This window comes from Schistocerca cancellata, chromosome 12 (genome assembly GCF_023864275.1).
Source record: "Schistocerca cancellata isolate TAMUIC-IGC-003103 chromosome 12, iqSchCanc2.1, whole genome shotgun sequence".
In the NCBI taxonomy this organism is placed as follows: Eukaryota; Metazoa; Arthropoda; class Insecta; order Orthoptera; family Acrididae; genus Schistocerca; species Schistocerca cancellata.
In genome coordinates this window covers 39,318,994-39,341,511 of record NC_064637.1, presented here as the reverse complement: position 1 = coordinate 39,341,511, position 22,518 = coordinate 39,318,994, and the positions used below count along the sequence as shown (strand labels likewise).

At 44.9% G+C, this 22,518-nt stretch overlaps 1 protein-coding gene across 1 annotated transcript in view; it reads left to right on the top strand.

Moving 5' to 3' along the window:
- The window catches only part of LOC126109426 (translation initiation factor IF-2-like), a 61,888-nt gene extending 40,516 nt beyond the window's left edge, over positions 1–21,372 (top strand). Inside the window, exon 3 of the mRNA XM_049914460.1 lies at positions 21,051–21,372. Within this exon, the coding sequence (XP_049770417.1) occupies positions 21,051–21,372 (322 nt within the window). The remainder of the gene's footprint in view (positions 1–21,050) is intronic.
- The last annotated feature ends 1,146 nt before the right edge of the window (positions 21,373–22,518 follow it).

Genomic DNA, 22,518 nt, shown 5'->3' with positions numbered 1-22,518 from the left:
AACGCGTTAATTTCATTTTTATACATTTTAGCCTGAAATATAATACATCGTATACAAAATCATACGAATGCTTTTGGTGAAACAGCTGAGATAATTTTAACCAATGGAAGGGCGGATACTATACGTGGTATCTGTTATCTGTATATAAAAAAAGTTAATGTCGGAGGAGGCCACACCGGCCGGCCCACAGGTTCGAATTGACAGCGTAGCAGCCTCTGCCGAAGACGATCCCTCGGCCGACGAGCTGTCTTCTGCGCTGAGGACACGACTTTAGAATACGAAAAGTTGGTTCAAAGAACGGCCAGAGACTGTCATTCAATCTCTCCAGATCTCTCAAGACTCCGGATTTGACTTCCAAAGCGACTCATAATTTTTACCTGTTTACTGCCTTTTATGCACTTCCGAAAGGCCTACGATAGCATGAACAAGCAGTCAATATGGAAAGAAATCGTAATGGCGCAGTTTCCCAGAAAACCAATAAATTTAATACATCCGCGTGTACAAGAGACGACACGCGTAGTGGAAGTGAAAAGAAATATGTCAGAAAAGTTCAAGGTGAGGACTGGAGTGCCTCTTCCTCCTCATTTTTAATCTGATTCTAGAAACGACACTGAGGAAAGGGGACAAACCCAGAAACAGGAATTCAGCTGGGTAGAAGGATCAACACTCTGGCTTTTGCGGATGGTGTAGTTTTAATAGGACAGGGTGCACAAGATCTGGTTCAGATGACAAGAGCGTTAATGGAACAGGCAAGGAGAGCACCCGTAAAGATGAATTCGGATAAGGCCAAATACCTCGCAGCGAGCAACGGAAGGTTCAAATGGCTCTGAGCACTATGGGACGTAACATCTGAGGTCATCAGCCCCCCTAGAACTACTTAAACCTAACTAACCTAAGCACATCACACACAGCCATGCCCGAGGCAGGATCCGAACCTGCGACCGTAGCAGCAGCGCGGTTCCGGACTGAAGCGCCTAGAACCGCTCGGACACCGAGGCTGGCAGCTAGCAGAGATAATGATGACTGACCTTTAGAGGTCGACGATAAAATATTTTAAAGGGTGAAAGAATTCAAATATCTTGGGGCATGAGCAATGAGACGCACCGGGAAATAACGGCAAGAAATCAAGCAGGAAACAGGCCAAGGTTTGCCCCCAAAAAAGTACTCATGTCGCGGTGTCTATCGATATTCATGAAGATTCGGATCTACAGGAGTGTAAAACAGCCTATGGTCGTATAGGCAGCAAAGGCCTGGACTCCGACCCAAAAGACAGACAGAAAACTCTTGACATTTGAGAACGCTGTCCTGAGGCTGATTTTCGGATCAGTAAAGGATACAGACGTCTGGAACAAAAGGGAAAACCCGTGAACCTGCAAGGTCTGTGCACATCTCCGGACACTGTGGCCGCGATTAAAAGCGCATGTAGGTCAAAATTACGAAAAAATTCGAATTTCTTATTGAATAATTTATTAGACTGATTCTTTAAGAAGAACACCGCAAAGTTTCATAACCGAATTCTGGCTAGAAATGTAATTTAAAAAAAATTGTTTGGGCGCCTCCACCTGCCACGCCCCCTTTTCCTTGCTGTGATCCACTCCACCTCTATGCCAGATATTTTTTGTGCGTTAATTATTCGTTCACACAATCGAAACTAACTGCAGATGAGTCCAGAAGGCTGCGAGAAGGATTATCTTTGTTTGTTTCTTTGTTGACACCGTGGTTCTTAGAAGATGGAAAGCCGGTAGGAGGTGTTAACAGACTGACAGACAAGAAAATTCGCACTTTCAATTATACTGTGGGAAAGCCATCAGGGATAACTTACATCACGTGAGCAATGCAGCAAGCCATGTGGGCAATATTTTTTCAAAAACTTTCCACAGATGATAATCCTCAACATTGTGACTCTAGCGGGATAAGAACTTGCGTTAAGGAATTAAACACAAAATCCAAACCCATAGCTTTTATCTACACATGGCTACCGTTACAGCATGGATACACAACAAGCCCAATAAAGGACAGAGGTGGTATTATACGTTAAAAAATGACGAAATTCCTCCACCTGTATTAAGGTGTTGGTTTCATTGGCGACTATTTTCGATGTTGTTAAATCATCATCTTCAGGCCCTGAATGCAACGTACCATACATAAACAACCCATGCAACAACAGTAATTTATGAGTTATTATAAGATAATTATTCGACAAGTAACTTGCCCTCTTTAGACGGATTTCATACTTGGTACATTATCAACTTCCGTTATTAGAGTCAGTTTATCTTAATCATCAATTTGGTCTAACAGTCAAAATAACTGTGCTTCCAACTTTCATGCTCGTTTCTCGTAAATCAGTGGGTAACCGATATGCTTTAACTACCAATTCTATACAACAACTGAATTATAAAGATAAGTAAAATAAGCGAGTCCCCAAGCTGTAGTAGTGATTGGTCCAGTACACTATTTACCCATAGCAAATAGAGATTAAGCGCATCAATGATTGTAATTAACTCGAATTGACAATCGACGAGATCACATACTTAATACAAGAATTACACAGCGTGTATTTTACTGAGTGGCTGTGTTTGTGTGTAGTTATTAGAGCAACAACAAATAGGTTAAATATTTGACCGTTTTATTTCAACTGACATTACCTAGATTGCATCTATTTAGAGCATTGCCGTGTGCTTGATCGTACTTTTGACCATGTAAACATACTGGAATTGATTATTTTAGACCCAGTGTAAGAGGTTTGCGCTGCCTGCGATATGTAAGCTATAAGAGAATCTGAGACCAAAGAGCAGTGTTGACTGCAGTACGAACTGTGTAGCAGTGGCAGTAAGTTGTTGCTAGCGAGCAGTCGCCTGTCTGCGCTTGTCAGTCCTGTCTGGTGTATCGTGTTGGCTGGGCCGGTCACGGTGCAGCGATGCCGGAGCCCGAATATTATTGTATAAGGTAAAAAAAAAAACAGCCTCGCGCATATCTAGTAATATTATGTAAACTCACATGTATATCTTTTAAAAAAATGTCCTAATAGTAACAAGCGTTCATTTCAATTTAAAGAATTTAATATTTTGTTCAATGCATGATCATTCCGATTCTTGCAAAAGAAAAATCAATTGCTTCCTTTCATAAATAACAAATGTATAGGCCAGCATTGCACAGACCTGTGCCGGAAAAGAGCTATTGTAAGAGCAGATAGTTGCCGACTTCATTGAGGTGAGAATTTTTGCTTTTTATTCAGAATGATCTTACAGGGCCATGACGCAGCACTGCTGTCGTCCAAATTTTACCAGGTTACTGAATTTTTTATTAAGAGGTTTAGGAATTTTTCTGTTTCGAGCTTATATTAAATGAGAAAAGAATTTTGTGGGTAAATTAAATGTGAACCAATTTTGTTCAGAGGTTACACAAAAAATAGAATCAGTAAAAAAATAATATTTTAAATTATTTCGTGTGGGGAGGTTACACTAGGTCATAGCCTTCGGTGAGACACCGACATAGAAATTATTTCAGCAACGTGTTAACTTTTACTTCTATTGCAATGAATAGTTTTTTAAACCGATTAGCATATATTTTACTCTATTGACTACCTTGTATCAACTGGGTTTCACACCATTTTTTCGGTCCCTTACCATTTCTTTCGTGGTGTTAGGAACGAAGTTGTCTAAGTAAATTACAGCACTGTTACTTTAATATGATGACAGTACGGAATTTTGCAAACGTAACTCTAGTCTGCCTTGCCCACCGTTCACTACTAAAAAACAATGGAGTTCACCTAACATATGTCTGATTGGCAATGCGTATGTTCGCCTTTTTATAGTTCAGTATTTAATTTAAAAAACAAAAAAATAGAAATTTTAAAGATTGCAATGTTCCACGCGTATATTATTATTATCCATTAGAATAACGCCTTGTCGCTTAAGATTTTATATACTCCTATTTTTTAATACCTGATATTAACCTGTCATAAAACGATTGTGCATATACAGCTTCATTTGTATTTAGTGATACCACGTTAATGGTCAATGTCCAGAGTGGAATTTTCACGGAAATGACCAAAAAATATATATAATTAGTTCATTAAAATTACCCATTATGTAATATGGTTACAACAGAATTGTCATGCATAATAACTCATGAATTACTGTTGTTGCGTGAGTTGTTTATGTATGGTATGTTGTATTCAGGGCCTGAAGATGATGATTTAACAACATCGAAACTAGTCGCCAATAAAACCAACACCTTAATACAGCTGGAGGAATTTCGTCATTTTTTAACATACCAGGTGATCAAAAAGTCAGTATAAATTTGAAAGGAATACGGAATAATGTAGATAGAGAGGTAAAAAATTGACACACATGCTTGGAAGACATTGGGTTTTATTAGAAAAAAAACACGAAGTATTGCTAGACGCGTGAAAGATCTCTTGCGCGCGTCGTTTGGTGTAGATCGTGTGCTCAGCCGCCACTTTCGTCATGCTTGGCCTCCCAGGTCCCCAGACCTCAGTCCGTGCGACTATTGGCTTTGGGGTTACCTGAAGTCGCAAGTGTATCGTGATCGACCGACATCTCTAGCGATGCTGAAAGACAACATCCGACGCCAATGCCTGACCATAGCTCCGGACATGCTTCACAGTGCTGTTCACAACATTATTCCTCGACTACAGCTATTGTTCAGGAATGATGGACATATTGAGCATTTCCTGTAAAGAACATCATCTTTGCTTTGTCTTACTTTGTTATGCGAAGTATTGCTATTCTGATCAGATGAAGCGTCATCTGTCGGACATTTTTTGAACGTTTGTATTTTTATGGTTCTAATAAAACCCCATGTCATTCCAAGCATGTGTGTCAATTAGTACCTCTCTGTCTACATTATTCCGTGATTTATTCAGTTTTCAAATTCAGAGTGACTTTTTGATCACCCGGTATATTATACTAGCTGACGTTCCAAATCGTCCATTTCAATTATGGATATACGAAGAGGTGGTATTCGTGTTGCTGGCTACTGAGGTGCGGCGGAAGGAGCAGGCAAGACAAGCGGAAGTCGGCGCGTCGTCCAAAGCGGGGAGAAAATGGCGACCCTGCGGGGCGGATGTCCTTCAGGAGCAGGTGTGGCCCTCGGTAAGGGCGGCGTTGTGTCCTTCCAGGAGGCAAGACAAAGCCGCGGCAGGAGGCGCTCACAAAGGCGGCGGTTCCTCTCTGAAGGACACACTGTGCCACGCCACAATGGCTGCGGGGGCGTGTCCTGCACGTGGCCTGGTCGCTACTGACAGCCGCGAGGCACGTGGACTGCGAGCAGGAATGTCAGCCTGCTGCACAAAAGCAGAGCGGGCCGAGTTACTCGTCAGACAAGCGGGCGGTCCTCCCCCCCCCCCCCCCCACACACACACTACTTCCTTACGCGCACAGGCTGTCAAGGAAAGACAAAGGTGCTCTAGGAAGCTGAACTAACGCCGGTCGTCGCTAGCCTCGCTAGAGGAGAACAGCTTCGCGCCGGAATGTCGCTTATACCGGGTGATCAAAAAGTCAGTATTAACTTGAAAACTGAATAAACCACGGGATAATGTAGACAGAGAGGTACAAATTGACACACATGCTTCGAGTAACATGGGGCTTTATTAGAACCAAGAAAATACAAATGTTCCAAAAATGTCCGACAGATGGCGCTTCATCTGATCAGAATAGCAATAATTAACATAACAAAGTAAGACAAAGCAAGGAGGATGCTAAGTTCACCCAACCTGGATATGATGTGACGTCATTATGACGTATATACGCTTTAGTCGATTAACACCCTATCGACTTTTACGAACGTTCGAGATTCTAAACTGTCGTCAGCTAGTGGTTTGTTTTGACACGTGCGATTCTGAAAACAGCTGTGTGGCAGCGTATATGAATTTCGCCAAAATAAAAGCAAAAGAGCTGGATATTAATAGAAATATTCCAGACCGTGGCCTTGAAAACACCACGGACAACACGTTTCGTAAAAAAAGTGAAGTCTTCTGATGTCCCGAACAGATTAGATTGTGTGATTGTCGTATTGAATGCTTACGCCGAAAATAATATTTATTTATTTATTATCAACATTTTTGTATGGTTTCATACAATTGGCCTTGTCAGTACATATTAGATTGTAGCAGCATACTCTTGCTGACTTCTTTTTCTTAAATAATACAGCTGAAAGTGCAAGTTTGTTAGCTAAGTAATTTACATGTCCATCCCAATATGGTCTTTTATCAACCATAATTCCAAGTAATTTTACACTCGGACCGCAGAGACAGGTACCTTAGTGTCCAGTAATGACTGGTGTGTAGAATGATTGAATTTCGAACATAAAAAGAAAAATATGAGGCATTGTTGAAGAAAAATCGTCGACCGGAGATGAAATACGAGGGGAAGTGGATTTCCCAATGTAATCTTAACCAAAGGTTAGTGTCTAGTACTGACTGACGTATGAAATGATTGAATGCAGTGTCAAAGCATTCCATGGTGGTATGATAAACCAGACGTACTGTATATTATGTCATGTACACAACCACAATAGTTTTAGCATGTACCTGGCCATGTCAATGTGGTTTATGTCAGCAGTATAATTTGCTAAGACAAGATTATGCAAAATACGAATTGCATCACAACATGAACGGATAGCCACAATAATTAGAGACGATCAAACGAAAAACAACGCACAGGACACAAACGCAGTGCAATACACGATTTAAACGCAAGGAATGCAAAACACATTTAAACGAATGGCACAGAGCATAGCGCTACCCTGTCACAACCTCTCGAAAGTTCACAAAAGTCGAATGGTCGATATACGGTTTCTATCGTTTTCGATGTAGCGTGTATACTTCATAATGACGTCACATCGTATCCAAGTCCGGTGAACTTAGCATCCTCCACAAAGCAAAGACTACGTTCTTTACAGGAAATGCTCAATATGTCCACCATCATTCCTCAACAATAGCTGTAGTCGAGGAATAATGTTGTTAACAGCACTGTAAAGCATGTCCGGAGCTATGGTGAGGCACTGGCGTCGGATGTTGTCTTTCAGCATCCCTAGAGATGTCGGTCGATCACGATACACTTGCGACTTCAGGTAACCCCAAAGCCAATAGTCGCACGGACTGAGGTCTGGGGACCTGGAAGGCCAAGCATGACGAAAGTGGCGGCTGAGCACACGATCATCACCAAACGACGCGCGCAAGAGATCTTACACGCGTCTAGCAATATGGGGTGGAGCGCCATCCTGCATAAACATCGTACGTTCCAGCAGGTGTTTATCAGCCAGGCTGGGGATGATGTGATTCTGTAACATATCGGCGTACCTCTCACCAGTCACGGTAGCAGTTACAAAACCAGAATCACGCATTTCCTCGAAGAAAAAAGGCCCGATAACGGTAGATGTGGTAAATCCAAGCCATCCCGTGACTTTCTCGTCGTGGAATGGAGTTTCCACGACAGTTCTAGGATTTTCGGTAGCCCAAATTCTGCAGTTGTGAGCGTTGACAGACCGTCGGAGCGTGAAATGAGCTTCGTCGGTCCACAACACGTTACTCAACCAATCGCCATCTTCCGCCATCTTTTGAAATGCCCTCCGCTTCACTAAATCGCCAGGTAACAGTTCACGATGCCGATGGATTTTGTACGGATAGCATCGGAGGGTACGCCTAAGTGCCCACCAAACAGTAGTGTATGGAATGACGGTGCGACGTGCAACTGCACGAGCGCTGACTTCCCCGTGCTTAGACGAACCCGCTACAGTCTCCATTTCTTCCTGAACTGTCTCAGCAGCATTACGCCTTGTGCTCGGTCGGCCACAACGGGGTCTATCGTCTAAACAACCCGTGGCTTTGAACTTCGAAATCATTCTCGCCACAGCTGCATTTGTCAACTGACCTTTACCCGTTCGAATCCCCTTCCTATGGCGATAGGATCGTAACGCTGAACTAGCACATGCCCCATTCTGATAATACAGCTTCACTAAAAGCGCCTTTTCAGGTAACGTCAACATGCTGCGACTGCTGTCGCATCTGATTCTCTCTCTCATTACAGCTCCTTTTATACACGATTGTCATTCGCAGTCACTGACGTTTTGCTGTCCATCGCCGACATAGTGTAGCTCTGGCGGAATAAGGGCAACCAGCCCGCATTCACCGAGGCAGATGGAAAACCGCCTAAAAACCATCCACAGACTGGCCGGCTCACCGGACCTCGACGCAAATCCGCAGGGCGGATTCGTGCCGGGGACCAGGCGCTCCTTCCCGCCCGGTAAACACTATAAGTACTTACGACAGACTCACAGTAATATTGACGGTTTCAACTACTGGCAGAAGCTATGCTGATCTGAAATTTTCTGTTCTTTTATCAATTTCGCCGCTGAGCTACATCATTCCGGGAACATTTCGTTTCACATAGCCAGTACTAAAGCACTTCACCTGGGCTGCACACCTTATCCGCGTCAATTGAGTCGCCGCCACACTTTGCAGTCACCGAACACAAAAGTAATACAAACAATATTTCCAGCTCGCGATTAATTCACACGCTACTGTTTGTCTGTGCAAACACTGTCTGTGAAAATTAGAGAACCCTGTAATGATATACTAATAGTAAGCATTAGCCTGTAGTGTAGAAATGACAGCTGCAAGTATGAAATTAAGACCTACCAATATATTTAGGTAGTGAGTTAAGATGTATATATATAATAATTGAATAAAGAAATTTAAAAAAAATCTGTACAGACATGTCGGTATAAACACCTTCGTGCTTTGTGCTTGTTAGTGTTTCCAGCGACTGATCGCCAGTAGTGTAGTTACGCATAAACGGCTCTCTGCCTATTTCTGCGCAATATGTTATATTCAACTACGTTGAGAGTCAACTGCTGGTCCCTACGACAACGAATGATCGTCCGCAGATGCTCCTGCATTTTGCTACGACTCTACTGGGTTTGCGACAACCCTAAAGGCATCGGAATCGTCCTAGAACAGACTCATGAATCTTGCAATGCCAGCCGATACACCACCAATATAGATATACCGTAAATACTAACGCTCATACAGCACTGCACTGGGGTACTCCTGAAGTTATTCTACATTTTACTATTTTTAGCGTTAATAACGACGTGCTGATTTCTTCCTGCCACTAAGTCTCGAGTCCAATCAGATGTATGTTGTACTTTGTCCACTAAATGGCAGTGTGATTATATCGAATGCCTTCATGAGATCAAAGAACACGGCAATTACCTGCGCGCCAGTATCTACTGCTTTCTGGGATTCATGGACGAACAGAAAGGAAATTTTTCACCCTCCAAAAATGTCTTAATAAACATAAAGGCAGCCTAGAGCGTAATGTCACTCCCCCCCCCCCCCAGCCCCTCTCCTCCGCCGCCCATAAACAATGGTTTTCGTGCTAGACTAACGTGTAGTGTACCCCTCGATCTCGTTGCGGTTGAAAGCTGATTCTCTGACGTGTTCCCAATGAGTATTTTCATATATATTATGTACATATAGATATCGCTAATAGTAAAATCCAAAGCGATGTCCACTACGTGATTTTTACCGAAAGGGGCGCTAAGGTTCAGCCTGGACGGCCCTATGGTGTCTTGACGCTCGCGAGCGACCTGGCTCATAGAATGCCCACGCGACTGTATCCCGTCAGTTTTTGCTCAGAACGGCTCTTGGGCTTGTTGCTCGCTGGCGTGTTCGCGCCTCCGTATCCTCCCTCGCACATCGCCAGCCGCAGCACAGTGGCAGCGCGAGGGGTCGGGCCGCCTCCACTGTGCGTGACGTCACGTCACGTCACGTCACGCCGCGCCTCACCTGCCCGGCCGCGCCTGCGCGCCGCGCGGACACCTTGCCTGGCGCCGCGCCGGCAGGTGGGCAGCGCCGCCATTGGCCGGCCGCCGGCGCCGCCGCCACGCCCTCCGGCCTATCGTTTTATCGCACCTGGCCAGGTGAGCCGGCGCCACCTGCCATTGGCCGCGCCGGTCCCCTCCTCCGGCCGCCCGGGGCCACTCGCACCTGCCGGCGCGCACCTTGCGCTCTGACGTCATTGGCCGGCCGCTGTCGCCCCGTTTCCCATTGGCAGGCGCGGCGCGGCGAAAAAAAAGGAAGCGCCAGGCCTCGCTGAAAAATTCTGCACCCTGCAGCACTGTGTGGCGGTGGACACTTTTGAAGCCTCTGTCACTTCCGCTTTCGCTGTTTGATTCGCGAATGATGCATTCGCTAGATGACCAGTAGGGTCTCTGATTTTCTAGTCGTGGTCATTACGCGAGGCATATGCTTAACAGAAATTACCGAACAATCGGTTTAATAAGCCACAGCTGCAAAATACTAACGCGAATTCTTTACAGATGAATGGAAAAACTAGTAGCAGCCGACCTGGGGGAAGATCAGTTTTGATTCCGTAGAAATATTGGAACACGTGAGGCAAAACTGAACCTACGGCTTATCTTAGAAGCTAGATTAAGGAAAGGGAAACCTACGTTTATAGCATTTGTAGATTTAGAGAAAGCTTTTGACAATGTTGACTGGAATACTCTCTTTCAAATTCTGAAGGTGACAGGGGTAAAATACAGGGAGCGAAAGGCTATTTACAATTTGTACAGAAACCGCCGTTAGAAGAGACGAGGGGCATGAAAGGGAAGCAGTGGTTGGGAAGGGAGTGAGACAGGGTTGTAGCCTATCCCCAGTGTTATTCAATCTGTACATTGAGCATGCAGAAAAGGAAACAAAAGAAAAATACGGAGTAGGAATTAAAACCCATGGAGAAGAAATAAAAAATTTGAGGTTCGCCGATGACATTGTAATTCTGTCAGAGACAGTAAAGGACTTGGAAGAGCAGTTGAACGGAATGCAGAGTGTCTTGAAAGGAGGATATAAGATGAACATCAACAAAAGCAAAATGAGGGTAATGGAATGTAGTCCTATTAAATCGGGTGATACTAAGGGTATTAGATTAGGAAATGAGACGCTTAAAGTAGGGAATGAGTTTTGCTATTTGGGGAGCAAAATGACTCATGATGGTCGAAGGAGAGAGGATATAAAATGTAGACTGGCAATGGAAAGGAAAGCGTTTCTGATGAAGACAAACTTGTTACCATCGAGATGGACAAGAAAAGAATATGAGCTTTCGAAATGTTGTGCTACAGAAGAATGCTGAAGATTAGATGGGTAGATCACATAACTAATGAGGAGGTATTGAATAGAATTGGGGAGAAGAGGAGCTTGTGGCACAACTTGACTAGAAGAAGGGACCGGTTGCAAGGACATGTTCTGAGGCATCAAGAGATCACAAATTTAGCGTTGGAGAGCAGCGTGGAGAGCAAGAGATGAATACACTAAGCAGATTCAAAAGGATTTAGGTTGCGGTAGGTATTGGGAGATGAAGAAGTTTGCACAGGATAGAGTAGCATGGAGAGCTGCATCTAACCAGTTTCAAGACTGAAGACCACAACAACAACAACAACAACATGCTTAACAGACGCAGAGCAAGGCATTGCGAAATAAAAATCTACTCTCATGAAGGTATTAGAAACAACTCAATAGACGACTGTACGAGAGCTCGAGACACTAACAACCACTTATCCTGGATCCAGGGAACAGTATCAGGGTCACACGTTGAAGTATAAAAGGCGAAAAACAGTTTTCTTTGGGAGTAAATTAACCTCCTATGGGAGACTTAAGTTGAACTTTTAACAACGCTAGGTCGTTGAATTCCTGTATGGCAGCAAACGTGACTCGCACCGCCCTGTACTTACACTGCCAACTAATCGATAGATGCAGGGAAGCCGAACACACAAGACAGGAACAAGCCCCTCACGACTCCACACAACGTGCGGCTGATTTTATAACCAAACTAGCGTACCCAGCAATGCTTCGCACTTACCAGATACGTATAAAATTTTATATAATATCTAATCTCCCACCCCTCCTCTCTCTCTCTCTCTCTCTCTCTCTCTCTCTCTCCCCATCTCTCCCTCTCTATCTCTCCATCTCTCCATCTCTTTGTCCATCTGCTTCTACTTCCCTTCTCTTCGTCCATCTCCTCCTCCTCACCTCCTCTCTCTGTCCATCACGTCCTACCCTATTTCTCTCCATCTCCTCCTCCTCCTCCTCCTCCTCCTCTTCCTCCTCCTACCCCCCCTCTGTCTTTTACTTCTTCCTTTTCTCTATACCCATTCCTCTTCCCCCCTCCCGACATCTTCCCTCCTCCCCTCACTGCGTCCCTGAGCTTTGTTTATTGTTATGATCAACGAAACCTTGATTGAGAATTCAAGTCGCATAATATGATTGGGTATATCGTAGACGGGGTATGACAGACATCCCTTGCTGCTCCATATGTGACTACAGCTACAGTGGCATTATTTCGCATACTTTTAATCTGCGAACGATTCAGATTCCTAAGTGGTATTCTTATCATAAGCCGATAGGCCATAAATGAAACTTTATGTTCTCCATTAAGAACAACTGTGAGGAATAAAAACAGCGACTATGCGGCTGGTCGCGGCGGAGGTTCGAGTCCTCCCTCGGGCATGGGTGTGTGTGTTTGTCCTTAAGATAATTTAGGTTAAGTAGTGTGTAAGCTTAGGGACTGATGACCTTAGCAGTTAAGTCCCGTAAGATGTCACACACATTTGAACATTTTTTTGAAAACGAAACAGCATGTAGTTGTGAACACAATTTTTGCTTAACAAAAATATATATAGAAGGAACATTTGTGGGAGAACCAATTTGTTTAATGCTTAACCTGCCTGCTGTTTTAGTTTAAACTGACTGCGGAAAAGAAAATGAAACCACGCATTTTTACAACACAACTTAGCTCAAGATATTATTTCTCGCAGTTCGTTTTAACATAAATCATGTACATTGCTGCTAAATATATATATATATAGCCTATATCCGTCTGAATATTTATTAGAGCAGGGCCGGCCAGAAATTCTGCACACGTGCAGTGTGCGAGGTGCCGGGGCTAGCAGTGTATTTAACACTAAATTCTTCGAGAGTCTTCATATATAAATGATGCTCTAAGCCCCCCTATTCTAACTCCGACTTTTGCTGTTGCACAAGGATTAAAAAAAATACGCGAACTGACTCTAATCAACCCTGCCAGTGGAGTAGAAGAGAGTTTGGCACCTGCAATAATTTAATTTGATAAATGAGTTAAATAAACGAAGGTTTCATTAACATAGTGAGGAATGATGGGGTTGCTCTACCGATTAACAGAATGAAAGTTCTGTCCAAAATAACAATATGATTTATTAAGACGAAACACAAAATAATAAACAAAAAACATTTATAATACATCAAATTGGCTCAAATTGGATACTCAAACAAACGCTATGAAGGTGAAGTTGTCCCTAAACTAGATTGTGAGGTTTAAGACGAAGTGGTATATGGAGCCAATTCCTTGCCACTCAAATCTTAAGAGAGACACACAGCTAACCCAACATTAATTGCTGCTACTCAAGACAGAACAAAGTTAGAAAAAGACGAACAGGCGCGCTCTGCTGAGCTCTGATTATCACCTAGAAAAATCCCTGTCTGCCGGTGCTGCGGACATCCATTACCAAACTGTCTTCTTATCTGCCAGAACACGATCTGGCGTACCGAAGGCGATGGCTGGTTGCTTCGACGTCCTCGACCGAAAGGCGAGAGCCGACTACCTAGAGCACCCGTACAGGCCGAACACACAACATTCCCGCCCCCACGACAGTGGCCGTGGTTAAACGTTCCAATCAGCAACTCGAAAACCGGCGGAAAATTCCCCTCTATTGCCGGAGCACTACCATTCCACCAATGGAGATTCTTGGCGCCAATTTCTGCGCTGATTTTGCTACGTCACGGAGCTATGCCCTGAGCAAACCAATCACAGTTACTATTTTGCAGAAAGCGCGGGAATTTTCCCGCCACAACTGCCCGGGTACACAAGTCATTCCCACGCCTCGCTGGTAGCCCGCCAGAAAGTGTTTTCGCTAAGTTTCTGCGAAGTAACGGAACCTCTAGCCCAGCCGCTACTTCAGACCCCTCCGGGCGTGTCTTTTGACAATGTCGGCGTCTGCAAAGCATTCACTCGACTCCCTCACACGCGTCGACTTACCCTTTCAAAGTCAGCAGAGCCCGCCTGTCACCGGACCACCCGGTGCGATGGGGAGGTTCTCTTGTTAGTATGCTCCAAATAAACATTACCATAATTTTTTTGTTGAATTAGGGTCTCTGTTTCATACTAGAAGAATGCTTTTGAACTAATGCTGCTCTTTTCCCCTGTATTATTTTACGTCCGATGTCTTCAGCTCTGTGGCCCTCATGCATTATTTGCTTGCAAGGTAGCAGAAATTCTTCACCTCTACCGCACAGGGTCCAGTTCTTACGTCAACTTCATCGCGTTTCTGATATTCGTCAAGTCTCTTACGCCTTTCTTTGATTTACTCTTTCTCCACATTCTGTGGTCACTGTTCTCATCAAACGTAATACGGCGAAGGCGCCGAAGAAGCCTGCGGTCTGTACGCTCTGTAAAACTTTGCTTATGATAATCGGCGCCTCATCCACGCAAGATGCAAATAGCGCTCGGCTGCTAAATCTTTCCCTTTGTTTCGCCGGCGGCCATTTCTTTTACAAGACCAGACATTGCCCGCCGGAAGGGGCGAACCCGTTCCTTAAGGCGAATAAAAATTACGGCGTCGGCGTACGTATGCCGTCTCGTATTCCTGGCCGCAAGAAGAATTAAAATAACGGCAGTACAAAACAGAAACAAAACAAGCATTGCGGGAAAAAGTTTCGTGGCCACTCATCACCTCCTCTGCATCCACAAATATCGCGGACTGGAAGGGTTGTTGGCCGAAAAAGTGACAGCAGAGGAAGGGTAAAAAGAAAAAAAAAATTAGTATTTGTTATTCCGCGATAAAGAACTTTTTAAGCGCACGCACAGGCTAGGGCAGGGAAATTATAAATGCGTGATTCTCTCTCTCTCTCTCCTCCCCCCCCCCCCCCCCCCCGGCCACCCTCCACAAGTCCGCTTGCGTGCGTGCGTTCCTTTTTCCTGTCGCCTGCCGTCTTTGAAGTTTTCGTAATTATTCATCTCCTCAGCGAGTTTCGCGAGGGTTTTTCTTCGCCTTTTCTTCTCGTGGGCAGAGTACGGGTCAAGGGACAGGACACGACTGTATCTTGCGACTACAATGCGGACAGCTGTTAATTCTTGCGAGGACTATCTGCTTAAGAATTTTCTCTCCCTTTCGCGCATTGGCGGCGGTGGAGGGGGGGGGGTGGAGAGGGGCACAAGGAGTTGTTCTTAGTGACGGCCCGAAAACTTCACCGCGTTCACCTCTCTCTCTCCTCAGTAGGCCCGTCTCGATCTGAGGGTCGCGCATGCGTGAAAGATTACGCTTTTACTATTCTTCCGGCGGCACGAAGTTTCTTTGCGAGGAAACAAAGTTAATAATAAAAAAAAGGGAGGGTGAGGGGGGAAATGAGGGGTGGTTTGGGAGGGATGGGCAGAGGAATGACGAAACGAAATAAAGGCGCACAGTAATTAGGGGCCGGCTGAAGATGGTCCACTCCTTCGCGAAACGAGATGTTATTCTGCTTAATGAATATTGCATTAGTTAAGCGCTATACGGGCTGAAAGAAAATACTTTTCCCGCTCGACAGTGGCGCTCGCGGCCCCTTACACTGTCTTTTCTCGGGGCTTTATATAATAAAGCGCGGCCGTGAAAGAAGCGTTGCAGAGGAGAGGAGAGGAGAGCGCCGGCGACTTGAGTCGCCTCGGTATTTTCTGAATAGAAGGAAAGGCCCAGAAAAGCCGGCGATGGTGGGAGGCGAGGGAGGGGCGGAAGGGAAACTTTTTCATTCCCCCACTCCCCCCGCCCCTCCCCTATCCACCCCCGCACCCTCCCCCTTTCCCTTTACCCCTTTTATCGCGTTGTTCGCCCAGGAGTTCGCTAACAAAGTATTACGTGAATATAATTTAATTCGGCTCCTTTTCTGGCCGATTTTATATTCTCGCTGGGCCGGGCACCGTGCTCTCCGGGGCAGAAACGGCAGCGGCGGGCAAGAGTTTGTCTCCGTGTGACGGGCGCCGGCCATTGTGTCCGCTACTGCTTGACGTGTACGGGCTGCAATGCTGGGACGGCTACGCTCTGAAGTGGTCCTGTAGTCGCCATATACACTGACGCACCAAGCAAACTTGAATAGGCATGCGTATTCAAATACAGAAATACGTAAACAGGCAGAATACGGAATACGCCTATGTAAGACAACAAGTGTCTGGCGCAGTTGTTAGATCAGTTACTGCTGCTACAATGGCACGTAATCAAGATTTAACTGAGTTTGAACGTGGTGTTATAGTCGGCGAGCGAGCGATGGGACACAGCACCTCCGAGGTGGCGATGAAGTGGGGATTTTCCCGTACGACAATTTCACGAGTGTTCCGTGAATATCTGCAATGCGGTAAAACATCTACATTGCTCCGATCGCAAAAAGATACTGCAAGAAGGGGACCAACGACGACTGAAAAGAATCGTCCAACGTGACAGAAGTTCAACTCTTCTGCGAATTTCTGCAGATTTCAGTGCTGGGCCATCAACAAGTGTCAGCGTGCGAACCATTCAAGGAAACATCATGATATGGGCTTTCGGAGCCCAAGGCCCCCTCGTGTACACTTGACTGCACGACACAAAGCTTTAGGCCTTTCGTGGACCCGTCAACACCGACAATGCACGATTTGTGACTGGAAATATGTTGCCTGGGCGGACGAGAGTCGTTTCAAATTGTACAAGGTGCATTCAACTTCTAAGGCCTCCCATTTTTTTTCTCCGGACTGGAAAGAGATAGAAACATGCGCATTATTTTAAAATGAGGCCGCTTTCATTGTTAATACGCCCCAGAGATGGCAGCACCGTACGGCAGATGGAATTTTACCGCCAGCGGCGAGAATGAGAACTGTTTTAAATGCTTAAAATGGCGACGTTTTCCTTACTTGAACAGCGTGCAATCATTCGTTTTCTGAATTTGCGTGGTGTGAAACCAATTGAAATTCATCGCCAGTTGAAGGAGACATGTGGTGATGGAGTTATCGATGTGTCGAAAGTACGTTCGTGGGTGCGACAGTTTAATGAAGGCAGAACATCGTGTGACAACAAACCGAAACAATCTCGGGCTCGCACAAGCCAGTCTGACGACACGATCGAGAAAGAGGAGAGAATTGTTTTGGGGGATCGCCGAATGACTGTTGAACAGATCGCCTCCACAGTTGGCATTTCTGTGGGTTCTGTGCACAAAATCCTGCATGACGACCTGAAAATGCGAAAAGTGTCATCCAGGTGGGTGCCACGAATGCTGACGGACGACCACACGGCTGTCGGTGTGGCATGTTGCCGAGCAATGTTGACGCTCAACGACAGCACGAATGGGACTTTCTTTTCGTCGGTTGTGACAATGGATGAGACGTGAATGCCATTTTCAATCCAGAAACAAAGCGCCACTCAGCTCAATGGAAGCACACAGATTCACCGCCACCAAAAAAGTTTCGGGTAACCGCCAGTGCTTAAAAACTATGGTGTCCATGTTCTGGGACAGCGAGGGCGTAATCCTTACCCATTGCGTTCCAAAGGGCACTACGGTAACAGGTGCATCCTACGAAATTGTTTTGAACAACAAATTCCTTCCTGCACTGCAACAAAAACGTCCGGGAAGGGCTGCGCGTGTGCTGTTCACCAAGACAACGCACCCGCACATCGAGCTAACGTTACGCAAAAGTTTCTTCGTGATAACAACTTTGAAGTGATTCCTCATGCTCCCTACTCACCTGACCTGGCTCCTAGTGACTTTTCCAGTGGTCAAAACAGACTCCTAAAGAAGCCTTCGCCGCTGCCATGGAATCATGGCGTCAGCGTTGTGAAAAATGTGTACGTCTGCAGGGCGATTACGTCGAGAAGTAACGCCAGTTTCATCGGTTTCGGGCGAGTAGTTAATTAGAAAAAAATCGGAGGCCTTAGAACTTGAATGCACCTCGTATCGAGCGAATGGACGTGTACGGGTATGGAGACAAACTTGTGAATCCATGGGCCCTGCGTGTCAGCAGGGAACTGTTCAAGCTGGTGGCTCTGTAATGGTGTGGGGCGTGTGCAGTTGGAGTGATATGTGACCCCTGATGCATCTAGATACGACTCTTACAGGTGACACGTACGTAAGCATTCTGTCTGATGACCTGCATCCATTCACATAAATTGCGCATTCCGACAGACTTAGCAATTCCAACAGGACAATGCGACACCCCACACTTCCATAAATGCTACAGAGTGGTTCCAGGAACAGTCTTCTGAGTTGAAACACATCCGCTGGCCACAAAAATCCCCAGAGATGATCATTTTTGAGCATATCTGGAATTGTTTGCAACGTGCTATTCAGAAGAGATCTCCACAGCCTCGTACTCTTACGGATTTATAGACAGCCCTGCAGATTCATGGTTCGAATTCCCTCCTGTGTTTCAGATAATAGTCACGGCCGTGCCACGTAGTGTTGCGATACTTCTGCGTGCTTGCGGGGGTCCTACACGACTTTATGTAGGTGTGCCAGTCATTTTGGCTCTTGGGTGTAGGTCTCAAAAGAAACTGCTCAAGACACTAAGGGGAATAAAGTGATGTGCTTCATCTGATTAAAATCGTATGCGCAAATGGACACTAAAGGAGGACTAGACGGCGATTCGTCGTGAACGGTACAGGCCTGGAGCGACACCCAATGAGGGCAGAACTTGTAGGGAAGCAGCCTACTCACGCCGTATAACATTCACATCAGTCTTTCCATTGTGTGCCAGCCTAGTCCGCTGTAACTAGCTCTGACGTCATAAATGTTGCGCAATACTTTAAAAAATCAAGTAAATAACCTGAAACGGTTCTAGCATGTCAGGAGTAATACTAAATCAATATGTGTTGAACATCAGTTCAATAACTTTAACCATTTTCGAAATTTGGACATTTTTCTGTAAAAATCATTGGCGCAACAGAAAAGAGCTAGAAACTTAAAAATTTATATTTAGATTACTTTTTCATAATAATTTAGTAGAAACAGTACTCTGTATCACACAAATTAAAACTTTAGTGGAAATTCATGATTTTCTGGTTTTTGTCTTAAATTTTAAGGAAGCAAGATAGATTAAGTAGGCGACTAAATAAGGCTAGGATGTTTAAATTTAAGTAGAAGGGATATCCGCTATAAACATAAAGATGTGAGAAGTTTCAATTGAATAACTATAAAACTATAGCGATAGCGTATCTCCAAAGGGCAAGTTCAGAGCTCGTCTACTGCGTGTAGTGTAATTAAATTAATTCTCTCGCCCAAAATATTTGACTTAGCCACGTCAGACTTTTATTATCATTACTCACCTGTGTGCTGAATGCACATTTAAATTGAGAGCATCATCGGCCATCAGGAAAAGAAGCTATGATTCATTCGATAACTTACAAAGTGGTGCATTACTAGCCCAGCGGCTAGTTGGGAGAGCCGATTTGATCAGGCGTTCCCTTAGCCGTCCGCACCGCGGCTTTATATATAAGAACGCTGCGCGAGAGAAGGAAGGCCCCAGTTCTCTCCAGACGCTGAATAGCGCACCACCTGTGCCGGGAGTCGCGTCGCGTCGGTATCATTGCTGTAAACAGCCTCGGATGCCGTAATAAGTTACTCGGGATACGCGTAACCATGAAATCGTTTTCGAGTGAAGTGTTAATTCTGGGATGACTTCAATGATATATTTTCAGTTTGCGAATGTCGTACTTTCACGTGCCGCCGCGGGACAGACATTCTAGCATTATTTAGCGTGGCGTTTGATGAACATTATCATCAAATGATGGCGAGCATTCATTTAAACATTTAATTTGAACAGTTATAGTTGCATCAGCGCATTAGACTCTGAACTGCTCTGTTAGTTGGATTGTGTGGATTCCTTTTTTTGGTCTGTGACTTTCAGAATGTAGTGAACATTTTTAGAGAACCGTTTTTGATTATGAATCCCAGACAATCTCCTAATTCCTCAGAGCTATAAGCTGTAGCTATAAGTGTATTTCTCAGATGAAGTGGGCACTAGGAATTCTAATTACAGGCTTCACGTTTTGCTAATCACTTTCTGGTTGCCAACATTGTAGTTAGAGAGCCAGTGTTGAGAACGGCAAACAACAGCATTAAATAAATAATAGGAACATTTATAATAACAATTATTCCACCCGCCGCCCCACATATATTGCTAATCTGCCGCTTGTGCGCCCTAAAACACTAATAATAACAATAATAATAATAATAGTCGGCTGGGAAATGCATCTTTTCTACATTACATTCTACATTTTTAATATAACCAATAAATTCCGCCCGCCGCCCCCACAAACTTATGGAACTAAACAAGGGGAGGCCACGACATTGGGATCACTGATTTACTTCAAATTTTTTAAAACTTTAGTAAGCCTTTAAATAGCATAAGCAACATTATTTCTCTATTAATAACCATTTGTGTGTGTGTGTGTGTGTGTGTGTGTGTGTGTGTGTTTGTGTGTGACTGGCGGTCAACGGCTCGAAGAAACCATTACGAGGTATTCAGCGTCAGTCACATTCGGTGATGGTACTTACAAATCTCTCATCTATCCTATCTTCTTTTTATATTCTTCTTAAAAAACAACAAAATTTTATTTATATTTCACCCTTAAATTATTGTTATTTTGAAAAGTGTAATTCTTTGTAAATTTTGCAGATAAAACAAAAGGAAAAAAACTATAAAAAGATGAGAAACGAAAATTGTAAGATGTACGACCTGTTTTAAACATAAGGTAACAGGTCTATAATTTGGCAATAAATAAATAAATAAGCCTTTAAAACAACATAACGTGCAAGTATTAAGATGGAGTACTCTGGTAAAACCGAGAAAATGGCGAGACAATTTTTAACCGTCTGTTATGTAACTAACTAATGTTGAGCAAGAAGGAAGAAGCAAAGGATGAGAATTTCCGTTAGTGTATCCGCTGTGATGGAAATACAAGGTAAAGGGACGGTAAAGCGGACACGCAAGGTGTGAACACAGAGCGGTCGGCAATAGGCCGCTACGGCTGCATCTCCCGGAAGGAGGGCGGGCGGGCGGCCGTGGGGCGGCGCCGCCCACGCCGCCCCGCGCCCTCCTGCGGGACGCCTCTGGCTTACGTCACGGGACGCCCGGCCCACCGGCGGTCGTAAAGAGGCCCTTGTTGCGCGCCGGGGCGCCATCCGTCACGGCCCAGGGAGGCCGCGCCGGAGAAACAAACAGCTCCGGGCCGCTACGCCGCGCCGTCTACATGTATGTCCCACATGAGGAATCAGCCGACGGAGCTGGCCGGCGACACAAATGGCCCCTTGTGCTGGCGAAATGAGCGCGCGTCGAACGAGATATCCCGTCCCACGACGTCCGGGGCACGTCGCTACTAGGCCAAAAGCGCCGGCAGCCGCCCTCTCCGCCGACACTGGCAAAATAAACGGTCCCAGCGTACGGAAGAGGTTCCCGATTGCGCTGTTGTTGCTGTGGTCTTCACTCCGAGGACTGAGTGGATGCAGCTCTCCAGGCTGGACTATCCTTTCAGAGCCTCTCCATGCCGGCCGGGGTGGCCGAGCGACTCTAGGCGCTACAGTCTGGAACCGCGCGACCGCAGGTTCGAATCCTGCCTCGGGCATGGATGTGTGTGATGTCCTTAGGTTAGTTAGGTTTAAGTAAATCTAGGGGACTGATAACCTGAGCAGTTAAGTCCCATAGTGCTCACAAGGGAACCTCCCCGTCTCACCCCCCTCAGATTTAGTTATAAGTTGGCACAGTGGATAGGCATTGAAAAATTGAACACAGATCAATCGAGAAAATCGGAAGAAGTTGTGTGGAACTATGAAAAAAATAAGCAAAATATACAAACTGAGTAGTCCATGCGCAAGATAGGTAACATCAAGAGAGTGAGTTCAGGAGCGCCGTGGTCCCGTGGTTAGCGTGAGCAGTTTCTGAACGAGATGTCCTTAGTTCAAGTCTTCCCTCAATTGAAAAGTTTAATTTTTTATTTTCAGACAATTATCAAAGTTCAGGCACTCACACATAATCAACTTCTCTCTCCAAAATTCCAGGACATGTTCAGTTTTGATTGGACATATGCAGGATTTGACGGTCTACACACGGAAAAATTTTAAAACGTTAAAAACATATGTTTTGACAGACCACAGGGAAAACTGTGCTACTGTGAAACTGTTGCATTCATTTTTTGCAGTTTATGTGACAAACTCTTATGTTTTCATCACTTTTTTGGGAGTGATTATCACATCCACAAGAAAACCTAACTCGGGCATGGTAGAAGAATCTTTTTACCCATTCGTGAAGTGTACAAGTTAGGTGGATCGACAACATATTCCTGTCATGTGAAGCACATGCCGTCACCAGTGTCGTATAGAATATATCAAACGTGTTTTCCTGTGGAGGAATCGGTTGACCTACGACTTTGCGATCAAATGTTTTCGGTTCCCATTGGAGAGGCACGTCCTTTCGT